Source organism: Tupaia chinensis, unplaced genomic scaffold (genome assembly GCF_000334495.1).
Source record: "Tupaia chinensis unplaced genomic scaffold, TupChi_1.0 Scaffold143836_2, whole genome shotgun sequence".
NCBI classification, from domain to species: domain Eukaryota; kingdom Metazoa; phylum Chordata; class Mammalia; order Scandentia; family Tupaiidae; genus Tupaia; species Tupaia belangeri.
This window is the reverse complement of record NW_006203687.1, coordinates 365,886-387,514: the sequence shown is the minus strand read 5'-3', so window position 1 is coordinate 387,514 and position 21,629 is coordinate 365,886. Positions and strand designations below refer to the sequence as shown.

The following is a 21,629-nucleotide window of genomic DNA, read 5'->3' as shown; positions in this document are numbered from 1 at the left end:
TTCTTTTTTTTTTTTTTTTTTTTTTTTTTTTTTTTTTTTTTTTTTTTTTTTTTTTTTTTTTTGAGAGAGTCCTTTTTCTCACTCTCTACCTCCTGTTGAAATGGAAATCTGTACACTTTAAGCTTTTTTGCTCATCGCTTGGTTTTGCTCGGTTATGCCTTACGTTACCTTTGCGGCATTTTTTAACCTCATCTGCTGAAAAAAAAAAAAAAACATTTTCTCAAGGAAACTTCCAACAGCAACTCAAAGCAAACTAAGCTGACAAAATGGGGGGATGGAATCTCTCCAGTGGGAATATTTACTCCACCCACATTGCTCCAGAAGACAGTGCAGGGCACCTGGAGGCGGGCTCCCCGGCTGCTGCCAGTGCAGGGGACAGGCTGGTGGGGTAGGGCTCTGCTGCTGCCCACAGGGGGCAGTGAGGGCTGGCCCCCTTTGCCTGTCACTCAACACCGGCTCAGTAAACGGCTGCTGTGCTGGGAATTCCCTCCCATTTTGTGGCTTCTTCACTGTCTTGCCCAGCTGTTTCCTACTGGGCAGAGGGCCTGGCTGGTCACACTTTCCTGAAGGCACGCGTGAGTGAACAGGACTGTTCTAATGAGTGTATGTTTGATCGCTTTATAAATTTTTAAATACACTTCCCTAAAAGGGTCTGTGTCTCTCTTTATATACTGACATAAAATCTGGCTGTTGCATGTCTGTCTTTCTCTGGACTTCTGTTAATGTCATATGTGGGTTGACTCTGTCTTATCCCGTTTTCTATTTTTTGGTTACATATTTTGTAAATTCAATCCTTATATTTAATGGAGAAAAAAATTAAGAAATGGTTCTTGATGCATTTATTTACACTGGAAGCTTCTCAGTAAGTAACTAGGCATGTGGTCTTTGGCTGTCCTACAGAGCAGGGTGGCCTCCTAGGGTGAACAGAAATGCCAGTTAAGCAGGTGAGTGTTTGAACCTGACTATCAGAGAAAAAGATACCAGCCACCCGCCTTAGTACACAGGCGCGGCCTTCCAGCCAAGGCCCTTCCAGAACCAGGAATTAGGATTTCTCGAGCTCCTCCCAACTGGACACGACGGCTCAGGACTAGCGTTTTCACCATCTGTTCAGAACTGACACCGCAGTTGACTCCTGCGGTTTCCAAAGCGGAGCTCCCTAGTCACGAGTGAATAGGAGTCTCTCCAGAGCCAGGCTCCGCCCCCGCACGGTCCTTCTGCACAGGCGCAGTCTGTGGGGCGCAGGTGCTCCGGCCAGGTTTAGTGAAGGAACCTTGCCATTATTTTCTGCCTCCCACTTGGATGTGCTGGGTAAGCGGGTATGGGAAGATCACCAGAGAGGGGATTTCAAAATATCCTCTTGGACTCTTTAAGTATTTCCCTTAAAAGGTACCAAGGCTCAGCCCGGCCCCCACCCATCTGAACTCTTAACCCCTCAGGCATTGGAAAGGCCTCCTCCTCCCTTGACCGGGCATGAAACTGGCGCTGTCTGCAGCCACAGTCAAGCCCACAGCCGGGCTCCTCCTTCCCCCTCTAGATGGGCACCTTCTGGAGAGTTCTGCCAAGGGCAGGAAGGCGCTACTGTGGTCCAGCCCCCCAGGTGCCGGACCAGCCCTCTGCTGCTCCAAGGCCGGCCCTGTGGCCATCTCACCCGCCTGGGCAGCAGTCACGCAGTGCACTGAGCCGTCCACCCAGCCCTGCCTGTCCCTTTGCAGGCCAGAGCTCCCTGCGTGCTCGCCCACCTCCCTCTCCATAAGCAGTGAGACGGATTTGCAGTGCTTATACACAGGCAGGAGGTGGTCAGAAAATGCCAATAGGTATCATTGTGACAAAATGGTCTAATTAGGAGATGTAGCCTATACCGTACCAAAGACAGTTCTGCCATAAACACTGCTGCTTTATTACATTTCGTAACAACTTTGGCTTTGCGATGTCAGAACTGTTGGGTATTGCCCTCTGCGGGCGAGACTGAGGATGTGCTGCGAATATAAAATGGCTGACGGAGTTTGCACAGGCCAAAGCCTGCCCGGCCTGGCCCCACCAGGCTGAGGGGAGCAGCCAACAGACTGGCCCTCGGCGGAGAGAGGGAACAAGAGCTGGGCCATGTTTTATTTTAAATATGCGCTGCAGTCTAGACTCTTAGTCCTGGCCCCAGGAGTCCCGCGGCCAGCTTGGCATCATAAAGGAGAGCAGGAGAGCCCTCCCACTCTGTCCCTGCTGCCGGCCCAGGACAGCGATCAGCCACCTGCTCCAGTACCAGCTTAGACCAGGGCTGAGAGGCGCGTGTGGCAGGGTCGTCTGACAGGTCACCTCTGCACTGACCCAGTCCCTCCCCAGGGCCTTGGAGAGCCCATCAGAAGCCTTTGGAGTCCTGGGAGCCCATGAATGTCCCCACGGTGGCATCGCTGGAAGTCTCCAAGAACAAAGTGCTAACACCACCTCCCACTTCCTTGTTTGATGGTGTGGACTTGGTGAGGTGCAGCAGCCTCAGCTTTGTCCTCCTCTCCCGGAATGACAGCTCACACGCTGTGCAACACCCCGGGATCAAGGCTGCCGGTGACATTTCTTATACTCAGCAGCTAACACTACTCCATTTGGGGGCCTGGGTAGGACCTTAAAAACCACCTCTGTTTTACTTTTGCAATCTTGCCTTGATGACTGAGTCACCCAACACAGACGGAATGCCTGCTATATGTCGGGCACATGACCGGAGAGGTCAGGTACCACCAGTGGCTGCAGGAGAGCCACAATCAGTGACAAGCTGTAGTGTGGGATACAGTATGGGATATATCCCCACAGCCACAGAACTTTGGGGACACTTGAATCATGCAAGCTCCTAAGAGGGCCAGCCACTAAGGGACATATAAAGGAGACAGGGCAGCTGTCCCCAAGAGCAGGGTGTAGCTGACTGAGTTTTCTGGTAGTGGTAGTGAGTAGGCTTGCCACAGCCCAGTGTGGTCCTCGAGTACCTGTCCCGATGGCCTCTTTACCGGAGACTCATGGGCTTCTCCATTATCTAACCTGTCGGTGAGCTGAAGCGCTTCTCTTTGCAACTATTCAGTAGATGATTTTGTTGAATGAGCATGACATTCACAATGAGGTGACAATGTTTGGGTTCAGGGTCACCCAACAGAGGCATCAACCTGATGATCAGGCTGTCCCCGTGAGGGTGCAACTTAGTTGGACTCCCGTAACAACAGCTTCTAAAGGTAGTGTTACGGTCGCAGTGGTTTGTATAGCTTGTTCCTAAGGTGCTTTCCAGAAAAGTCCTGACTCCGTCATTGAGAAAGATGAATGAGTGGCTGGAGAGAGCACGAGGGAGCAGTTACGGCGACTCCGTGTGGAGCCGGCAAGCCCGCTCCGGGCCCTGAGGCCGTGCGCACACTGACAAGCGACCCCTGTTTTGGGATCTCGTTTCAGCTCCTGTCTGCCTTTTTTGTCTTCGTCTTTCCTTCTGCAGAGTGAAAGTAGCAGCAGTAGCAACATCTCCACCATGTTGGTGACACACGATTACACGGCCGTGAAGGAGGATGAGATAAACGTCTATCAAGGAGAGGTCGTTCAAATTCTGGCCAGCAATCAGCAGAACATGTTTCTGGTGTTCCGAGCCGCCACTGACCAGTGCCCTGCCGCCGAGGGCTGGATTCCGGGCTTCGTCCTGGGCCACACCAGTGCAGTCATCCTGGAGAATCCCGATGGGACTCTCAAGTGAGTGCCTGGCGGGGCCTGGCAGGGAGGAAGGGCACACGCAGGCAGAGAGCGAGCACGGGGAAGGGAGAACTGTGCTCAGGTTTAGTACAGGCGCATCTAAGCAAAATGCATGACGCAGAGCCCCACAGACAGTATCCTTTCGTCAGTATCCTTTCGTCTCAGTCACATTCTAATCCAATGTTCAAATAATATGCATTTGGCAGCACGTGGCTTTTTCGGGTCCATAAATAGGACGTGACAATAACTTAGACCTTGGAGATCTTGGGTTTGGGGGTGACAGTTTGCTGAGGCATGATGTCTGTTGAGGCATGCCGGGGGAGCAACAGCCAAGTGTTCTGTAAGCTGCGGGTAGGAGCTGCGGAAGATCATGCCCTCTGTGTGGAAGGTTAAGTCAGATAAAACCTCGAAACCCATCTTACTGCGTTCCTCATGTTCCTCTCCACGCATAACTGCACCCTCGGCTGCAGGGTGCCCGCCTCTCAGCAGCATCCCGTGCCTCTGGGCTCCGCTCCAGCTGCACAGCCATCCCCGTTCTCCTACAGTAGGTCCTCATTCTGTTGCTCGTGGTATGTGGAAACACAGTGCTTTAATACCTTGCTCAGGAACCTCATTCAGGATTTTGTATGTCAGTCATACCTTAGAGTGCTCCTGAGGCCTGTCTCTGTGCTCCTAAGCCTTCATTATTAGGTAAGGCCTACTCACAGTTGGGAGCATGACTGTTTTCTTGTTTTTTTCTTTTGGAGAGATTTTTCACTGTAGGGCGCGTGCGCTCGCCAGACAGACAGAGAGAGACATAGAGACAGAAAGCGAGAAATCACCCCCCAGGGGGGATGGTCACGCCGCAATCCCTTCTCCTCCATTCTCCTCTCGGGATCTTGGGCACGCACACACACGCGCCCGGCGTGAGTTTTAAGTCACCGGGTCCGGGACACGAACCACGGTCGACTACGTGGGAGTCCAGCGACATAGCCATTACGCTAACTGCTGGTTCCCATGACTGTTTTCTATGCAGAAATGCCTCATGACTGTTTCCTATGCAGAAACACATTATGACTGTTTTCTATGCAAAAACGCATTATGACTTTTCCGACAACCCAGCACTTCACCAGTTACTCTTATTCAGAAACACTCAAAATAATGTTTGACCAAGTTTCTGGGCACCCTGTGACCCAGTCAAATGGACACATAAAATGAGCCATCACATACACCTTTTGTTTTAACCGTTAAAATTCAATGTAAGAAATTGTTGGTTTTTATCTCCTGGTTCTTCAGAATCACAAGAAGGTATTCCATGGCAGCGATTCCCGTTACTGAGGGCTTTTCGGCCGCTCTCTATCGCATAGGTTGGAGGTTTAGCTTTTCTGATGCTGTCAGATGTCCCTTGCTGAGCACTGAAGGGCATGATACTAACCAGGTGGGTTTCTTACCCTAGGAAGTCAACATCTTGGCACACAGCACTCCGTTTAAGGAAAAAATCTGAGAAAAAAGATAAAGACGGCAAAAGGGAAGGCAAGTTAGAGAACGGTTATCGGAAATCACGGGAAGGACTCAGCAATAAGGTATCTGTGAAGGTTAGTTTGAGCGTCGCCAAGAACCTGCGTCACCCTCCACCCGTACGCCGCCCTCCTGTGCTCCGTGAGCGGCGTCCTGCCAGGTCCCACTAGAGGGCTCGTCTGGGACCATGCCGGCCGACACTGCAATGCGTGTGTCCCACAAGAACCCATGAGCATGCACCTGTACCTCCTCAGTGCACGCCTGGCTTAGGAAGAACACACCACAGTTCCCAGGGGGAACACAGACTGGATTCTCAGAAACAGTACAGAGAAGCCGGGACTTCGATGTCCTGCCTTAGACCCAGGGAAGCAACTGGTTACGGGGTGCAGATGCAATGACTTCAGTGAATTCCCGGGGGGTGGTTTCAATTCACTTTGTCATTTTGTTATAACCCTGTGGGAGTTTTTCTGAAGGGAGAGAAAATTTCTCCTGAAGGGAACTCTGGGTCCGTTGGTAGCATGGTGGTTAAGGCGACTGGACCTCAGATGGCCAGCTGCACAGTGGTGCCCGAAATCCCAAAAAAGGAATGTAGGAGCAGGGTTGTGGCACAGCCACCCTGCGAGGAATGCTCGCTCACTCGCTCGCTCTGGTGTGTGCACACTCCCTCTAGCAAATTTTTTTTTAAATACTAATTAAAAATTAAAAGAGGAAGAAGGAAGGGCATCCAAGTGCCCTGGGTCAGGGCAATGGCCCTTTACAAAAGAGAGAGATGCGAGAGGGGACCGTCTGCACTTACCTACGGGGTAAGCAGAGTGGACATCTGCAAGCTTGGGCAGCCTTTTTGTATCTGTGGGAAGGAAGAAGAGACCCAAACTAGTATGATAGTCTTCCAAGTGCTTTGTCAAAACTGCACTCGGTTTTATCGGTATTCAACCAAACCAAGTCCTATTAAATCTACCGACAATCACTGTGTTAAATCTACCAGCAATCACTTCTGTGTTAATACCTGTTTGGTTTTTCTATTTCAGCTTCTCAACCCCAACTACATTTATGACGGTGAGTTCCAGGATCTTTCAGCCTTGGCCTCGAGCTTGGGCAGTACTGTGGGCCTTGATGGGGTGTGGGTGAGCAACTGAGGGTACATGGCATTTACCAACCCCTTCCTCGTGCAGTTCCCCCAGAATTCGTCATTCCGTTGAGCGAGGTCACGTGTGAGACAGGGGAGACCGTTGTTCTTAGATGTCGAGTCTGCGGCCGCCCTAAGGCCTCAGTCACCTGGAAGGGCCCTGAGCACCACACCCTGAACAACGACGGTCACTACAGCATCTCCTACAGGTGAGGGAGGCCTACTCTGGGGGTGCCACTGGTTGGGAGCCTGATCTTGTGTCCCTGTCAATGTGGTTCACACGATGGCTTTCCAGGCCCTTCAGCTCTGCAGTCCTCCATGAGGGCACACTGCACACCCGGGTGTGCCATGTGAGCCACACCGGCTCAGCCCTGGCTTCCCGTGACATTCGGGGAGGTGTGGGAACTGGCGGCCTGGGTGCAGAACCTTCCTGACGCCTGGCATGTTCTCATCTGTGTGGCAGTGACTTGGGAGAGGCCGCGCTGAAGATTGTAGGCGTGACCACGGAAGACGACGGCATGTACACGTGCATCGCTGTGAATGATATGGGTTCGGCCTCGTCTTCAGCCAGTCTGAGGGTTCTAGGTAAGTCCCCTGAGGAGGGACATGTCGAAACAGACCAGTAGGCTTCTCATGCGGCCTCCAGGAGTTCCAAGGGACAGGCCGGTTCCAGGCCATCACTGAAGTGGGGCCTTTTGGGACCTCGAATAAAGTCAGAGGCAGAGAAAGGACAGGGAAGGCCTGAGTGGGAAGAGGAGGGAATCTGCCGGCCGAAGTCACCGGAGCCTTGAGGGCCAGCCTCCGAGTCAGAACAGGTTACTGTCTACACTCCAAGGTGAGTAAGTTCTGGAAGGGCCCTATGTGTGGGCAGTAAACAAGGCGTCTTAGGACTTTTGTCCCATCTCTCTCTCTCTCTCTTTTTTTTTCTTTTAAGCCACTTACAAATATGTTTAATGGCAGCAGTTTTTTATAATTAAAAAAAAAAAAAGTTCAAATGCCCAAGAATTATGTTTAACACTTGCTATACATATAAAGCTAAGAGGCTATCCTGGGTAAACACTGGATTTAAGTAAGATGTTACAGGTATATTTAACTGTATTAATACATAAGGAAAAGATCTTATCCTCTTAAAAGGATTTTCCAGTACTCTTTACTTATCAGAGGGTATATATGCAGCAGAGAGATGTCCACGCGCCCACCCACCATGGGACCCAGTCATGCCACAATCCTTTTTCCTTTCTCCTTCCTGCTAGGATTTCAGGCAGGTGCACATTGTGTCTGGCATGTTTTTCAGGCCATAATCATAGCTGGTCATGTGGGATCACGATCCCGATGCACAGTGTCATAACCGCTGTGCTACGGGGCCAGCCCTACTCTCCAGTGTCCTTAATCTGGGTCCCTACTCCCACCTCATTCCTGCCCACGGGACATACCTGTCACTATAGCTGCCCAACCCACCTTCCTGCCAGGCAGTTGCACTGCACCACTACTCCCCCCGGAGGAAAGGGCGTTTGGTCTTACCTTAACCTGCTTCCAGGCTCAGGGACCCAAACCCACGCCGTTAGTCACCTGAAACTGTCGAACAGCACCAGCAACTCTAGCTGGTTTGGACCTGAAATGCCACCACCTGCCAGAGAGGCATCTCTCTCTCTCTAAATTCTAAATCTGTTCAATTACTTTTCAACAAAAAGAAAGAAAGAAGAAATTTATCAGACAGAGGCCACTCTAGGAATGTTCTTAACCTCTCTTCTCAGCACATGGCTGACAGACGAACTTCAGGGCAGACACACCACCTGCCCCAGGTGTGTGGCTCCACCAGCATCCTCCAGGGCCTGGTGTGCAGAGCGCAGGAAGACATGCGGCCTGAAGGCGCAGGCCAGTGATGTCACTCAGTGGCCTCTGCCAGCAAGGCCTAGCCAACACCCATAGACAGACACACAGTATCCAGCCTGGGCCTTGAGCCTGCCCTGTCCCAGGTTTCATGAGCGGGATCCAGGGGAGGGGAGCAGCCGGTTTCTACTGGAGGCTGGCTGTGGTACTTTCCAGGGCGTGGCCTGGATGAATGATGCCGAACATTCCAGGCACAGATAAACTAACCACAGCTGAGTCGAGGCAACATGCAGGGCTCTGGCTACTCCCAGTCTCTCCTCCATCAACGACCAGAGACAACTGAGGCCAGAAGTCTCGGAATTCTCCACATTCAGGGAACTGGCTTGGGAGCTGAGGTTGGCACTGGTGAGAGCCAGTGGTCCACCAGACATCTGGGCCACATCCCCCATGCAGGCATGGTCAGGAATCCGGGTGCCTGCAAAGGGGAACAAAGGGGTTCAGGTCCTGGTTGAGCTCTTCTGAGTATTCCATCACCAGGGTCACGGGTCCTGGCAACAGGTCTTTCAGGAGCCCCTTGGGTACTCTCAACACAGCAGCCCCTGTAGACATCAACCACGTGACCCAGGCATACTGCCAGCAGCTTAGCCTCGCTGTGGCCCTGGAGATGGTGCACAGTGCCCAGTGCCACCGAACAGCTCGCTGACCAGGCCAGGCTGTACAGCACATCGGTGGGGACAGCCACCACGGTGCTGGCGTGTAGCTCAGCCACGGCCGCCCACAGTGTGTCTGTCCAGCTGGCTAGCTCGGGGCTTGCAGCCCTTACGGCCCCATTCCCAAGGCCAGAAAAGCTGGGCTCCTGGCACCACCAGAGCAGGGCTGAGCAGGGGCAGAAGGTGGGCGCTCCAGCCAGAGCCCAGCTGCCCCTTGCTCAACCCTACGCTGACAGCCATCACAGCTCTCTCTCTCTCTCTTTTTAATTTTTGTTTTGTTTTGTTTTTCTTTTATGCCATAGGATGTGTGTGCTCACTCACCAGAGGGAGGCAGGGAGACACAGAGAGAGAAAGTGAGAAATCACCCCCAGGGGTGTGGCCACAGCACCATCCATTCCCTCCATTCTCCTCTTGAGATTTTGGACTCACACACATTCACCCAGCGTGATTTGCAAGGCACCAGGTCTGGGACTCCAACCGCAGTGGGCCTTGTGGGAGTCCGGTGCCTTTAACCACCAGGCCACCTGCTGCCACCCCCCTTTCTTAATATTCCAAAAATGTTTTTATATACCAGATGCATATAGAACATTAAGAAAGAGCAACCACAGTAAAAATTTATTTACAAACAATTATTATGACATTCGTTTATGAGTGCATAGCACGTATATGAATGTTCTGATTTTTTTTTAATTTAAGCATCTTGTAATATAAAAATGGACAAGGAAAAGTGAGTTTCACATTTAACAGAATTCTTGGCATAAGAAGGACAGCAGTCTTGAGCTGGCAGGTGGTGTGGTAGTTAAGGGCCGCAGATTCCCACATGGCTGACCATGATTTGAGTCCCAGACCTAGTGGCTTGCTTTTTCTCTTTCTTTCTCTTTCTCTCACTCTCTCCCTCTCTAGTCAAATTTAAATTAATTAATTAAATAATTCTATTTTTAAAAAAAAAAAGTACAACAGTTTGGTATAATCTGCTGGTTGCTTTATTTCACTTTAAAGAAAAGACCAAGATCAAAGCCCCTGCACTTAACACTTTCAACCTAAAAGAATCGAACAGTTAGAATTCTAAAACAACATCGATGGAGCAGCTGTTACTTCTGAGTACTAGTGGACTATACTGGAACAAGACACGGCGTAACGGTCTTACAGGGGACTCAGTGCGAAGTGTGCCGGTGAAATCCATGACGGACGCTCATTCCCCAAGAAGCTGCTAGGAAGTCTGCAGAGTCATGCTGATAATAGTTCTCCAAAATTAACTGTGTGGAATACCCAGAAAATGGGTTGGGCTGAAACCTGGAGGTAGTTTTATAATATTCCTAAGCAGCCTTTTTTCCTAAAGACACAGAAGTCTACTGTTTCAGAATAAATTGGAGGCTTTAAGAGCGTCTCCCTTTAGTGCTTTCGACTGTCTCATAGCCAAAGACCCATGTGACTTCCAATGATGTGTGATGCTGTTTAGGCAGAAATTCTCAGGTGTCTGGACTTTGAACGTTGTACACGTGAAATTAAGTAAAAGGACAGAAAGCACGTGTGGCAAGCACATGTGGCACTGTTCCCAAACTAACGTGGCACAGTAAACCACCGCCGGGTGTAGTTCTTCCATTAGTTCACTCTGATGGGTTATAAAAATATCTTCAAATCCAATGGTCTTATCCTTACTCCTCAATAGTCAGTGAAAGGTTAGAGCTTGACAGAGATGGAGGACACTGAGCCTGCTGCACTGCCTGAATCTTGTTTGTAATTCTTTGGGGTTTTTTTGTTTTTGTTTTCTTTTTTTTTTTTTGAGGTTTTTCCTTAGAGTATGTGCTCTCACCAGAGACAGAGACAGTGAGAGAGAAAGTAAGAAATCATCCCCTCATGGGGATGGCATGCCATAATCCCCTCTTCTCTATTCTCTCTATTTTGGCCACACACGCACGCACCCGGTGTGCGTTTCAAGCCACCAGACCCAGGACTCGAACTGTGGTTGGCCATGTGATGTAACGGCTATGCCATCTGCTGGCCTCTCTATTTTTAATTTTAGTGGAGCAAGCCGACACTGACTATTTCTCAGTGTGGAAAAATCCATCCTGTCTTGGTTGAGCTGAAAACTGTTTCTGATCATTCCAGGGGATCGAAAGCTCAGTTTCACACCAGAAGAACCTTTCTGAAGAAGGTCATACCTTTCAGTAGGTCCACTTGCTGAAAGTTCAGTAGCTGGAATACAGTCCTTTAGCCGAAACCCACATCCTTCGGGGGCTATGTAGGCTGTGTGTGCTCGGGTGCTGTGCTGATGTCGGGGGCTGCAGAGTTGGATCACACCGAGGTCAGTTCAGCAGCCACACGGTCGCGCAGCAGCCCTGCCTGCTGAGGAGCATGCAGCACCCAGCCCGCTGCCATGGGACGAGCCAATTGCCCACCTGTGTGACTGGGGGATGGGCATGGAGGAGCTGTCTGCACCCACAGACCTTGAGAGACAAATCAGCTTGGGCATAGTTTAAGGAAGTGCAGAGCTGGGCCAGGGGAAGTCAAGGGGAGCTGACGATGTGTCTGGGCTGGACCACGCTGGCAGGGGAGGGGGATCAGAGGGGCCAGAGGGAAGAGGCCAGCTCAGTAGGGCCCAGAGTCCTGGGCAGCCATGGACAGCTCAGGAGCATGATGGGAGCTGGGCTTCCCGGCACCATGTGCAGTGCGGGCATGTAAGAAACGCGAGCCTTACTGATCACTATTGCAAGAAGAATGTAGAAAGGATGCGTGAGTCGCCCGTGGCCATATATGCTTCCAGGTTCGTCACCCACACAGCTGGTGCTTGTTTAATACAATTCTGCCAAGTTCGCAGCGTGGGTATGGCTCGTAACCATCCCAAGCCCAGTGAGGAGTAAGTAAATAGAGCAAACTTGACTCTTCACGGCTATGAGACGAGACACTGAGAGAGGCCAGCCAAGCATTGAGGCACGTGACCAGGAGACAAGAGGCCCCGTCTGTAGCAATGCTGTCCAGGAGGAGTAAAATGAGGGCCAGCCAGGTGGTGTGGGGGTTAGGGCAGCTGGATTCCACATGGCCAACTGCATGGTTTAAGTCCTGGACCCAACAACTTGAAAAACATACCAGGCACCTGCGTGTGCATGCCTGAAATCCCAAGAGGAGAATGGAGGAGAAGGGATTGCAACATGGCCATGCCCTTGGGGGGAGAGTTCTCATTTTCTCTTTTCTCTGTCTCCAGCAAGCACCCGTGCCCTATAGCACATTTTTTAAAAATAAATAGATAGGAACCAGCAGGTGGCATGCTGGTTAAGGGCACTGGACCCCCACATGGCTGACCACAGTTCAGGTCCCAGACATGGCAGCTTGCTTTCTCACTTTCCCTCTCTCCTTCTCTCTTTCTCTGGTCAAGTAATAATAATAATCAAGTTATATAAGGAGACCAGTAGGTGTCATGCTGTTTAAGGTGCTGGACACTCCCACATGGCTGACCTTGGTTCAATTCCCAGACCTGGTGTCTTGCTTTCTCACTTTCCTCTCTTTCTTTTTCTCTCTGTATCTCTCTCTCTGGTCAAATTAAAAAAAAAAAAAAAAGAAAAGAAAGAAAGAAAGAAAGGAAGGAAGAAAGAAAGAAAAGAAAAAAATATTAAATAAATAATTTGGGGGAGAGGTTTTTGCTATAGGGCACGTGCATTCACCAGAAAAAGAGAGAGAGACAGAAAGACAGAAAGCGAGAAATCACCCCCCATGGGGGATGGCCACAGTGCAATCCCTTCTCCTCCGTTCTCCTCTTGGGATCTTAGACACACACGCCTGGCATGAGTTTAAACCACCAGGTCTGGGATTCAAACCACGGTCGACTACATGGGAGTACAGCGACATAGCCATTACGCCAACTGCTGGTCCCAATAAATAATTATTTTTTAAAAAATAAAGTTAAATAATTTTGAAAAAGTAATAGAAATAGATAAAATGAATGCCACATGTGCCATTTAAAATTTTTCAGTAAGCATGTTTTTATAAATGAAAGTTTAGGAGTTTTATATCTGAGTATTACATTTCAACATGAAGTCAGTATTTTTAAAACTATTAGTGAGGGGTCAGTAGGTGGCACAGTGGTTGAGACATTGGACTCCCACATGCCCAACCCTGGTTTCAGTCCCAGACCTGGTGGGTTGCTTTCTCATTGTCTCTGTCTGTCTCTCTCTGATCAGAGTCAAAGAATAATGGTGAACTATGCCTGGGCAGGGCGAAGCCAGAGGAAACTCTGGTGGAGGTCCTTAGTGGTCCTAACGTGCAAATTGATCGTCTGACCTGGGTATCGACGAATTAAACCATCTAGTAGCTGATCCCCTCTGAAGTTTCCCTCAGGATAGCTGGTGCTCTCGCAGAACCAACCCCATGCAGTTTTATCTGGTAAAACAAATGATTAGAGGTCTTGGGGCCAAAGTGATAACAAATAAATAAAGTTAAAAATAAATAAATCTTGGGGCTGGCAGGTGGCATGATGATTAAGAATGCTGGACTACCACATGGCTAACTATGGTTTGAGTCCCCGACCTGGCAACTTGCTTGCTTTCTTTCTCTCTCTCCCTCTCTCTCTCTCTCTCTCTCTGTCGCTTTCTTTCTCTCTCCCCCCCCTCCCTCCCTCCTTCCCTCCTTCCCTCCCTCTGTGGTCAAATTTAAAAATAAATACATAAATGAAATTAAATAAAATAATTCTTTTTTAAAAATAAATCTTGAAAAGAAAACTGGTGAGATAGCCTCCTTCCCTGTGTACACTAAAGCCCACACTCAGCACGTGGCCCATACTCAACAGGTCCTCATTCTCCAAGCCCCCTTCAGCTACTCGGCAGCCCCACGTGGCTGCCAGGCCGGGCAGGGCCGGGCTCCTAGAGGCTTCCCAGGAGCACTGGTCACACTAGCTCAAGTGCTGCTCTTCTTGCAGGTCCAGGGAGTGATGGGATCATGGTGACCTGGAAGGACAACTTTGACTCCTTCTACAGTGAAGTGGCGGAGCTCGGCAGGTACGGCATACAGCCAGAGCCCCTTCCAGGAGGGCAGGGTACAATACTGTCTTAGCCTGTTTTGTGCCGCTGTGACTGAAGACCATGAAGTGGGTGATTTATAGGGAATAGATGTGCAGTTGGCTCCAGGATCTGGAGGCGGGGAAGTCTGGGAGCGTGGAGCTGGTGTCTGGCAAGGGCTTAGCGGTGGAGGAATAGCAGAAGGCAGCAGTGAGCTCTCCAGACAGACAGGGTGGGGGTGGACTCCCTCTTACAACAGCCACACTCCCGATACCTGACCCACTCCTGCATTAACAACGGCAGCCATTTGCCCATGTTAGCCCCCACTCCCAGCTGTTGCTGAGGATCGAGCCCAGCGCGTGATCTTTGGGGGCTACAGTCAAACCATGGCACATGCCATCAGAGTGGCTCGATAGACTTCCACTGGGCATCTTGGCAGCTGTTGGAAGTTCCCTGCCTGTGTGTGAAGTGTGCCCTGTGGTGCCTTTAGATAGTAAACCTTAGGGAAGTAAAGAAGCCATTTTTAGAATTCGTGATGCCATAAGCCATCCATGGATGGACACTGGCCTCTCTCCTGTGCATCTGGAATAGCAGCAGCCCTGCCCACCCTTGGGAGTCACTCACACACCCTCACAGGGCTGGATTCTCCTGTGGAAGCCCAGGTAGCAAAGGCAGAATGTCTAGCTTGCAGCTGTGCATGGGGATTGAGGGGAGCCATGCCATCATGACAGGAGAACCAGGTTCTCGTGCACAAATAGAGAGGGGTTCATCCTAGGCGGCCGTTTTCCTTGAGAGGGGACAGCAGGGCTGCCTGGTGGCTCAGCCATGGCATCAGCTAGCCAGGCTCCTAGCTCCGGCTCTGCCATTTGTGGGGCATCCAGGCATCCTGTCCCGTGACGCAGAAAGAGGGAACCAGAAAGCCTGATGGCTGAGCTTGTCCCCTTTGGAGAGCTTTCCAAGAAACCACCAGCAGCCGCATCTTCCAACCCGGAGGAGCTGGAGACAGGTCGTGGCTCCTGTTAGCGTAGCTGTCGGTTATCCCTTGCCGTGCCCTGCTGTTGCGTGCAGTGGTGGCGTCTCCCTGTCACCATGCAGTGACCTCTGGGATGGCTGTTTTGTCATCTCCCTGTCCTCGAGCACACCCTCCCCTCACCTCCCTCTTGTGCGAGGCCTCATCGGGGGCAGGGCCTCTTTCCACATAAACTTCCACGATGGCCAGAGCGTTCTAGGAGAGCGAGAGCAGAAGTGTGAGGCCCATGATGGCCCGGCCCCCAAGCCTATCCACTCCCTCCATGTGCGGTGGGTTGGAACCCGTTGGTGGGCAGCCCGGTCAAGGGAGGGGAAATTTCTGGAGAAACAGCAAGGCAATGACCAAGGCTGTGGCCGACCACTCGTTGTTGACAGTCCTCACTTGTGTGAGGTGGACGTACCCCCTCGGGCCCCAGACCTCATCTTCACACAACGGGCTCAGGCCTGAGGTCCACGGTGGCCTGCCCAGGGCAGGTCGAGGTGCAACCGAAGGTCCTGGGTGTGACTCAGTGGCCGCAGCTCCAGGAACCATGATATGAGCTCCCTGCCCACATGCTCACGTGCTACACGGGCAATGCCAGGACAGAGTGACTGTGTAGACGCTCCTTTCAAATGTGTGGGAGAGCGAGCTAACCAAGAGGCCCGAGGGTTCATTCCCTGCTCCGCGCCTGAGCTGGAAGTTGTCCCTAAGAATGAAGGGAAAAGCTGCCTGGGACAGCCAAGGCTAGAGGGGCCTGTCCTCTGCTTCTGCCTTGTTCTGTGGTCAGGGGAAGCCCTGGGGCCTGCCCAGACACAGCAGGGGCAGCGTCACATGGCCAAGGGGGCTGGGGGCTGGGCGCTGCCAGGTGTGGGGCTGTTGTGTTGCACAGCTTTTCCGGGCGTGGCCCGGGGCTGGTCACTACCCATGGACGTGGCCCTGCATTCTGTCCACTTGGGGGTCACTGAGGCTTTTCACCTGACGTACCGCAGAGTGGTGACATTATCTTCTCAACACATTTTTCAGGGGCAGATTCTCTGTCGTCAAGAAGTGTGATCAGAAAGGAACCAAACGAGCAGTGGCCACTAAGTTTGTGAACAAGAAGTTGATGAAGCGTGACCAGGTCACCCACGAGCTCGGAATCCTGCAGAACCTCCAGCACCCCCTCCTTGTAGGCCTTCTGGACACCTTTGAGACCCCCACCAGTTACGTCTTGGTGTTAGAAATGTGCGTACCCCACCCCTGGCTTCTCCTCCCCATCACGGCCCTAACTTCAAGTGGCTTTGTGTGTGTTTATTCTCTAAGAAAGGGATAGGAACTGGGTTTTTAGTATTCACGGAACTTCTGAAAAATAGGTTTACCGTCAGAGACTGCGGTTTTAGAGCCTGTGGGTAATGGCAAAAAGAATGCCAGTCTTTGTACGAGCTGTCTGGGGTGCAGGGTGCCGGTTTTCAACCCACCCAGGGACCCCCATGTCCCAGTCTCCCAAGAGCCCAGGTTGTCTCTGAGGCTAAAGACTCACCCGTGTGTGGCCTAAGGTCCACTTGGCACCTGGGTCAGCTTGGGGCCGGGGGACCTCCCAACCTGCTCGTGTCCGCCCTTTCCAGGGTCAGCATAACCCCGGGCCAGGCCTGCCCCTTAGGGCCCTGCCAGTCGGAGACCAATGAGAATGGGGGCATGGGACGCCTCACCCGAGGAGTAGCCTCCAGAGCAGCCTCCCTAGTACCTGTTGCTTTTCCCGGGCTTCTGCATGAGATCTGAGAATGACTCAGGCCTGTGAAGAAAGTTCAAGTCCCATGACCCTAGAGAAGTGGTTCTCACCTGAGACCATGTCACCCCCAGGCACGTTTTTAAATGTCTGGATATGTTTTGGGATGTCACGGCTCAGGGAGAGAGAGCCACTGACGTGGGAGTGGGTGGATGCTGCTTGACTTTCCACAGTCTTCACCCAAGCTGGATCCTACGCAAAGATTGGGAGTCGGGGATTGGGAAACCTGCCCTGGGGCATCCCCACCTCCGTGAAAGCTCTTTGCACTCAGCTTCCTCCTTGGCAGGGCAGTTTCACGCATTCACTTGGATTCACAGCTTCTGTTCCTCTGGCAACAGTAAAGCCTTTGCCTCTGTTCCCAGGGGAGGAGCGGGATGAGCAGGCCCAGCACTGCGGATCACACGGGGCTCATCGTGACCCTTGCGCCCAAGTCGGGACACTCACTTGCAGGAGCTCCCCCAGGCCTGTTCCTTTTTCTTAAACTGTACACGCCTCCCCTCTACAGCCTTGCCAGCCTATGCGGGCAGCCCCTGGATGCCAGCAGCTGTCTCAGGGGGCTCCTTCCCTGGAGGAGAAAGCTCATCACATGGCAGAAGGGAGGGTGGCAGCAAGTATGGAAAGAGAAGATCCTGAACACGAGCCTGGCCAGACTCCAGCCCGGCATCAGTCCCAGCCTGGCCTCCACTCAGCTCGTTTCTCAACCTCAGTGCCGTGTAAGGTCACAGCTGTCCTGGACGGCTGTGAGCGACCCGCACAGTGCTGAGCGCAGAGGAGCTGGCATCCTGGCCCATGCCTGGCCTGCAAGCTCAGTGCCTGAGGGCCTCCTTCCGGCTCAGAAACCTGACAATAACTGCACGTCCTCCAGGGCAGTTCCGAGAACTAGCGTTGGAACCCTGGTCAGAAATCTCCCAGAAGGCCTCCCTTTCTAGTGTCAGCTGTCACTCGTCACTGGAAAACTAAGTGGTGTGGCCTCACCATGCTGTTGACAGGATTTATTTTCATGACAGTTCACTACCAAGTTGTCACTGATTACTCGCCAGAGGTAGACTGGTGGCTGGTTTCCTGTAAAGCTCTGCTCTGAACGGCGAGGCTGGGGAGGTCTCGTACCTTCTGTGCGCTATCTTGTCAGTAAAGTGAGGATAGCGAAGCCTTTTTATCAGAGAATCGTCATGACAGTTCAGCGAGTTGGAAAGAACTAATAGAAAGCGTTAGTCTCTGGCACACGGGCAGTGCTGTGTGTTTTTTAAATAATAAAAGTCATTCAGGGTCTGGTAGGTGGCGTGGTGGTGAAAGAGCTAGACTCCCACATGGCCACTGTGGTACGAATCCCAGACCTTGCAGCCTGCTCTCTCGCTTTCCCCTCTCTCTTTCTCTCTTTCTGTCTGTCTGTCTGTCTCTCTCTCTCTCTCTCTCTGTAAGTCATTTCAAGGCTGGCACCGTAGTCTAGTAGTTAAATGAACCAGGTCCCACATGGCCAACTGTGGCTTGAATCTCAGCCCTAGTGGCGTGAGAAACACATCAGACATGTATGTGTGCATGCCCAAAACCCCAGCAGGATGGAGAAAGGGAGGGAAAGGATTGGGGGGAGTCTCCTGGGAGGTGTGTGTTCTCTCTCTCTCTGTCTCTGGGGAGCACACATGCCCCCTGGCAGTTGTTGTTACACAGCGATTTCAGAGTAGGGAGACGTTCGAGACCCACGTTAAGCACTTTACCAAATCCTCTCTTTCAGCTTTCATGAGGCCCATTTTCCCAATGAGGACCCTAAGGCTTAAGGGGCTGGAATGACTTCCTTCCTTCTGCAAATACCTATAAAATGTCTGCTCTGTGCTGGGCACAGCCACGTGGTCTCCCACGCCATCTCCCAACGACACTAGCAGGGTTCGAATCTTCCTGCCCCTTCACATGGAGCTTCAGGAACGTCTCCCGCCTTCCCTCATGCCTTCGAAGGGAGAAGCGGTCCTGAAGCACTGACACAGGGTTCCTGAAGGGGGCCAAGCCCAGCGTGCTACTTCGTTTCGGCCCCGAGAGGTCTGAGAAGGGAAGTGTGTCGTGACAGCATCGCTCATTCTTCCCTCTGCAGGGCTGACCAGGGTCGCCTCCTGGACTGCGTCGTACGATGGGGAAGCCTCACCGAAGGGAAGATCCGAGCGCACCTGGGGGAGGTGCTGGAAGCTGTCCGATACCTTCACAACTGCAGGATCGCACACCTGGACCTAAAGGTTGGCGGGCCCAGGGCCACCCGAGGGCGGGCTTGACCCTGCTTGCCGGCTCAGCCGTGGGACCCCTCTCAGCCTATCCTCTGAAGCCAAACATCACCAGCAGACTGGGGACAGGTGGGGTGGGGCGGGGGACTGTGGCTGCTAGTCTCTGTCGAAGAGCTAGCCTGTGTTGATAGCATAATCAGTAAGATACTAGGAAACATCTCTGATCTTGCAGCATTTCCAGAAGCTTTCAGAAAGTCCCTGTGACTCTGCCGGGTTGGCTCGGGACTGGCTCTGAGTAACAGAGAGGGAAGAGAGTTCGGTACTCTGCGAGGAACAACAAGCTGCTTAAACCAGCCCTGTTTAACATCTACTGAGCTTTTTTTTTTTTTTTTTTTAACTATTTCTTTTCTTTGGAGAGGTATTTTGTTTGTTTGTTTGTTTTTTGCTATAGGGTGCGTGCACTCGCCAGACAGAGACAGAAAGCGAGAAATCACCCCCCAGGGGGGGATGGCCACACCACAATCCCTTCTTCATTCTCCTCTCGGGATCTTGGGCACGCACACACACGCGCCCTGCATGAGTTTTAAGCTACCGGGTCTGGGACGCAAACCGCGGTCAACTACTTGGGAGTCCAGTGCATAGCCATTACGCTAACTGCTGGTCCCCTCTACTGAGCTTTCAGAGAGCCCCTGTGCTCGGGGCTGGGCAGCAGGTTTCTGCGTCCGCGCGTTCTTCCTTCCCTGGCCTGCATCGGGCTCATGCTTTTTGTTCTAGCTGAGGTCAGACGCCTTCTACCTTCACCATGGATTCCTGACGAACAGCATGAGTAAACGTAAGATTTGGGGTGTTTGAAATGACCGTTGTCTTATCATCTGTTCTAGCCTGAAAATATCCTGGTGGATCAGAGCTTAGCCAAGCCAACGATTAAACTGGCTGACTTCGGAGATGCTGTCCAACTCAGCACGACCTACCACATCCACCAGCTACTGGGGAACCCCGAGTTTGCAGCCCCCGAGATCATCCTCGGGAACCCCGTCTCCCTGACCTCAGACACGTGGAGTGTTGGAGTGCTCACATATGTCCTTCTCAGCGGTGTGTCCCCCTTCCTGGACGACAGCGTGGAAGAGACCTGCCTGAACATTTGCCGACTAGACTTTAGCTTCCCGGATGACTACTTTAAAGGAGTGAGCCAGAAGGCCAAGGAGTTCGTGTGCCTCCTCCTGCAGGAGGACCCGGCCAAGCGGCCCTCGGCTGCGGTGGCGCTGCAGGAGCAGTGGCTGCAGGCGGGCAGCGACGGCACCGGCAAAGGCACGGGCGTCCTCGACACGTCCAGACTGACCTCCTTCATTGAGCGGCGCAAACACCAGAATGATGTTCGACCTATTCGTAGCATTAAAAACTTCTTACAGAGCAGGCTTCTGCCTAGAGTTTGACCTGTCCTGAAGTTCTCTCTCATTCTCTTTCACCTGCCAATCAGCTGTTCATTTGAATTGTGAAGAGACAAAAACAAAAACCGTCACTGATCAGCTGCCGGTCTGTTCATCGTGTGAACTTGCATTCCAAGTGAGCTGCGCTCAGCGGGCTTGGCCTGGGCTCTGAGCTTTGCGGGGGTGGAGGCCTGCAGTTCACTCTGCCAGAGGCAGAGGGCGCGTTGCTGGACCACAGTGTTTTATTCAGGTTTCTGCAAAAAAAAAAAAAAAAAAAAAAGATAACTTTTTTAAACGAACATGAATAGAATTTTGCAAATTTAACGTTTTCAAGATTTATCCAAGGAAACACAATGCCTATGTTCAGCCACTGGTGTTAACGAACAAAACCAAGATACTGTACATCTCTGGGGAAGACTCACCCAGGTGGCCTCATCTCGTGCCCGGGGCCCACCTGGCTCAGAGCTTTCCCAGCAGCCTCGTCTGTGTGCATCTTACCAGACACAGACCTGGCTTCTGAAACGTGCATTCAACCTCAAACTTTTGCATAAAATAGAATGAATCGTTTTGCTCTGATGAAATGTAGGCCTTACTTGTATATAAGACTGTTCCTGCCTTCGGTCTGTCATTTCTCCTAGACCTCCCTTCTCCCTTCCACTCCCAACCCACTGCCTGGGGCTTCCTCAGGGGGAGTCCAAGGGTCTGTCCCCTCAGATGAAGCCATCGGGCTGGGTCCGCCTCCTGCCCAGTCCCTCCTTCCCCGCCCATTCCCATCCCCAAGCCCTCAATCAGGTTGTGGAGCAGTATACAGTCAGATGAAAATACTGTAAATGCACTCATCGGGGTTTTGGTTTTATTTCCTATCATGTGCAATGTTGTGGCTTTAACATTTTATGCAACTATTTATGAAGACCTCTGTTGTACCTGTAATAAATATATAGAGAAAGCACATACTTCGTACGGTGAGCTTTATGGTTTTGTGTGTGTGTGTGTGTGTGCGTGTGTGTGTGTGTTGGGGTGGGGAGGGGCTGGGGTGGGGGGTGTAACCCTGTACCATCAGTTCAAGGAGATTTAACTCCTCGTGAAATTTGTCGGTTTTGAGGACTGTAAAAAGTGATTTCCTACTCTGAGTATAAAACTGGGTAATAGGGTAATGTTTTAAAATTTATTATGCTATTATTCAGAATGCCAAAGTATTATTTTTTTTCCCAAAATCAGTCTTGACATTTACTACTTTTTAGACTTTTTGACGTTCAACTTTCTGTAAAAAATAAAAATAAAAATAAAAAATTGGCTAGATTTTGAGCTTTTTGGTAAGAAATAAAAGCCAATTAAGCACTGACCAGCCTGAGGCTGGTACCCGGTGGT

General features: G+C 51.5%; 1 protein-coding gene and 1 pseudogene across 1 annotated transcript in view; one reads left to right on the top strand and one right to left on the bottom strand.

Annotated features, from left to right (window-relative positions):
* Positions 1–21,210, top strand: part of TRIO (trio Rho guanine nucleotide exchange factor) — a 298,566-nt gene extending 277,356 nt beyond the window's left edge. The window contains exons 52-60 of the mRNA XM_027767024.1: positions 3,458–3,705; positions 5,141–5,279; positions 6,231–6,258; positions 6,375–6,537; positions 6,792–6,913; positions 13,778–13,856; positions 15,889–16,089; positions 18,711–18,849; positions 19,716–21,210. Coding sequence (XP_027622825.1) covers positions 3,458–3,705; positions 5,141–5,279; positions 6,231–6,258; positions 6,375–6,537; positions 6,792–6,913; positions 13,778–13,856; positions 15,889–16,089; positions 18,711–18,849; positions 19,716–20,267 — 1,671 coding nt within the window. The 3' untranslated portion in view covers positions 20,268–21,210. The remainder of the gene's footprint in view (positions 1–3,457; positions 3,706–5,140; positions 5,280–6,230; positions 6,259–6,374; positions 6,538–6,791; positions 6,914–13,777; positions 13,857–15,888; positions 16,090–18,710; positions 18,850–19,715) is intronic.
* Positions 6,954–9,141, bottom strand: LOC102498067 (yrdC domain-containing protein, mitochondrial pseudogene; annotated as a pseudogene).
* Positions 21,211–21,629: the final 419 nt, after the last annotated feature.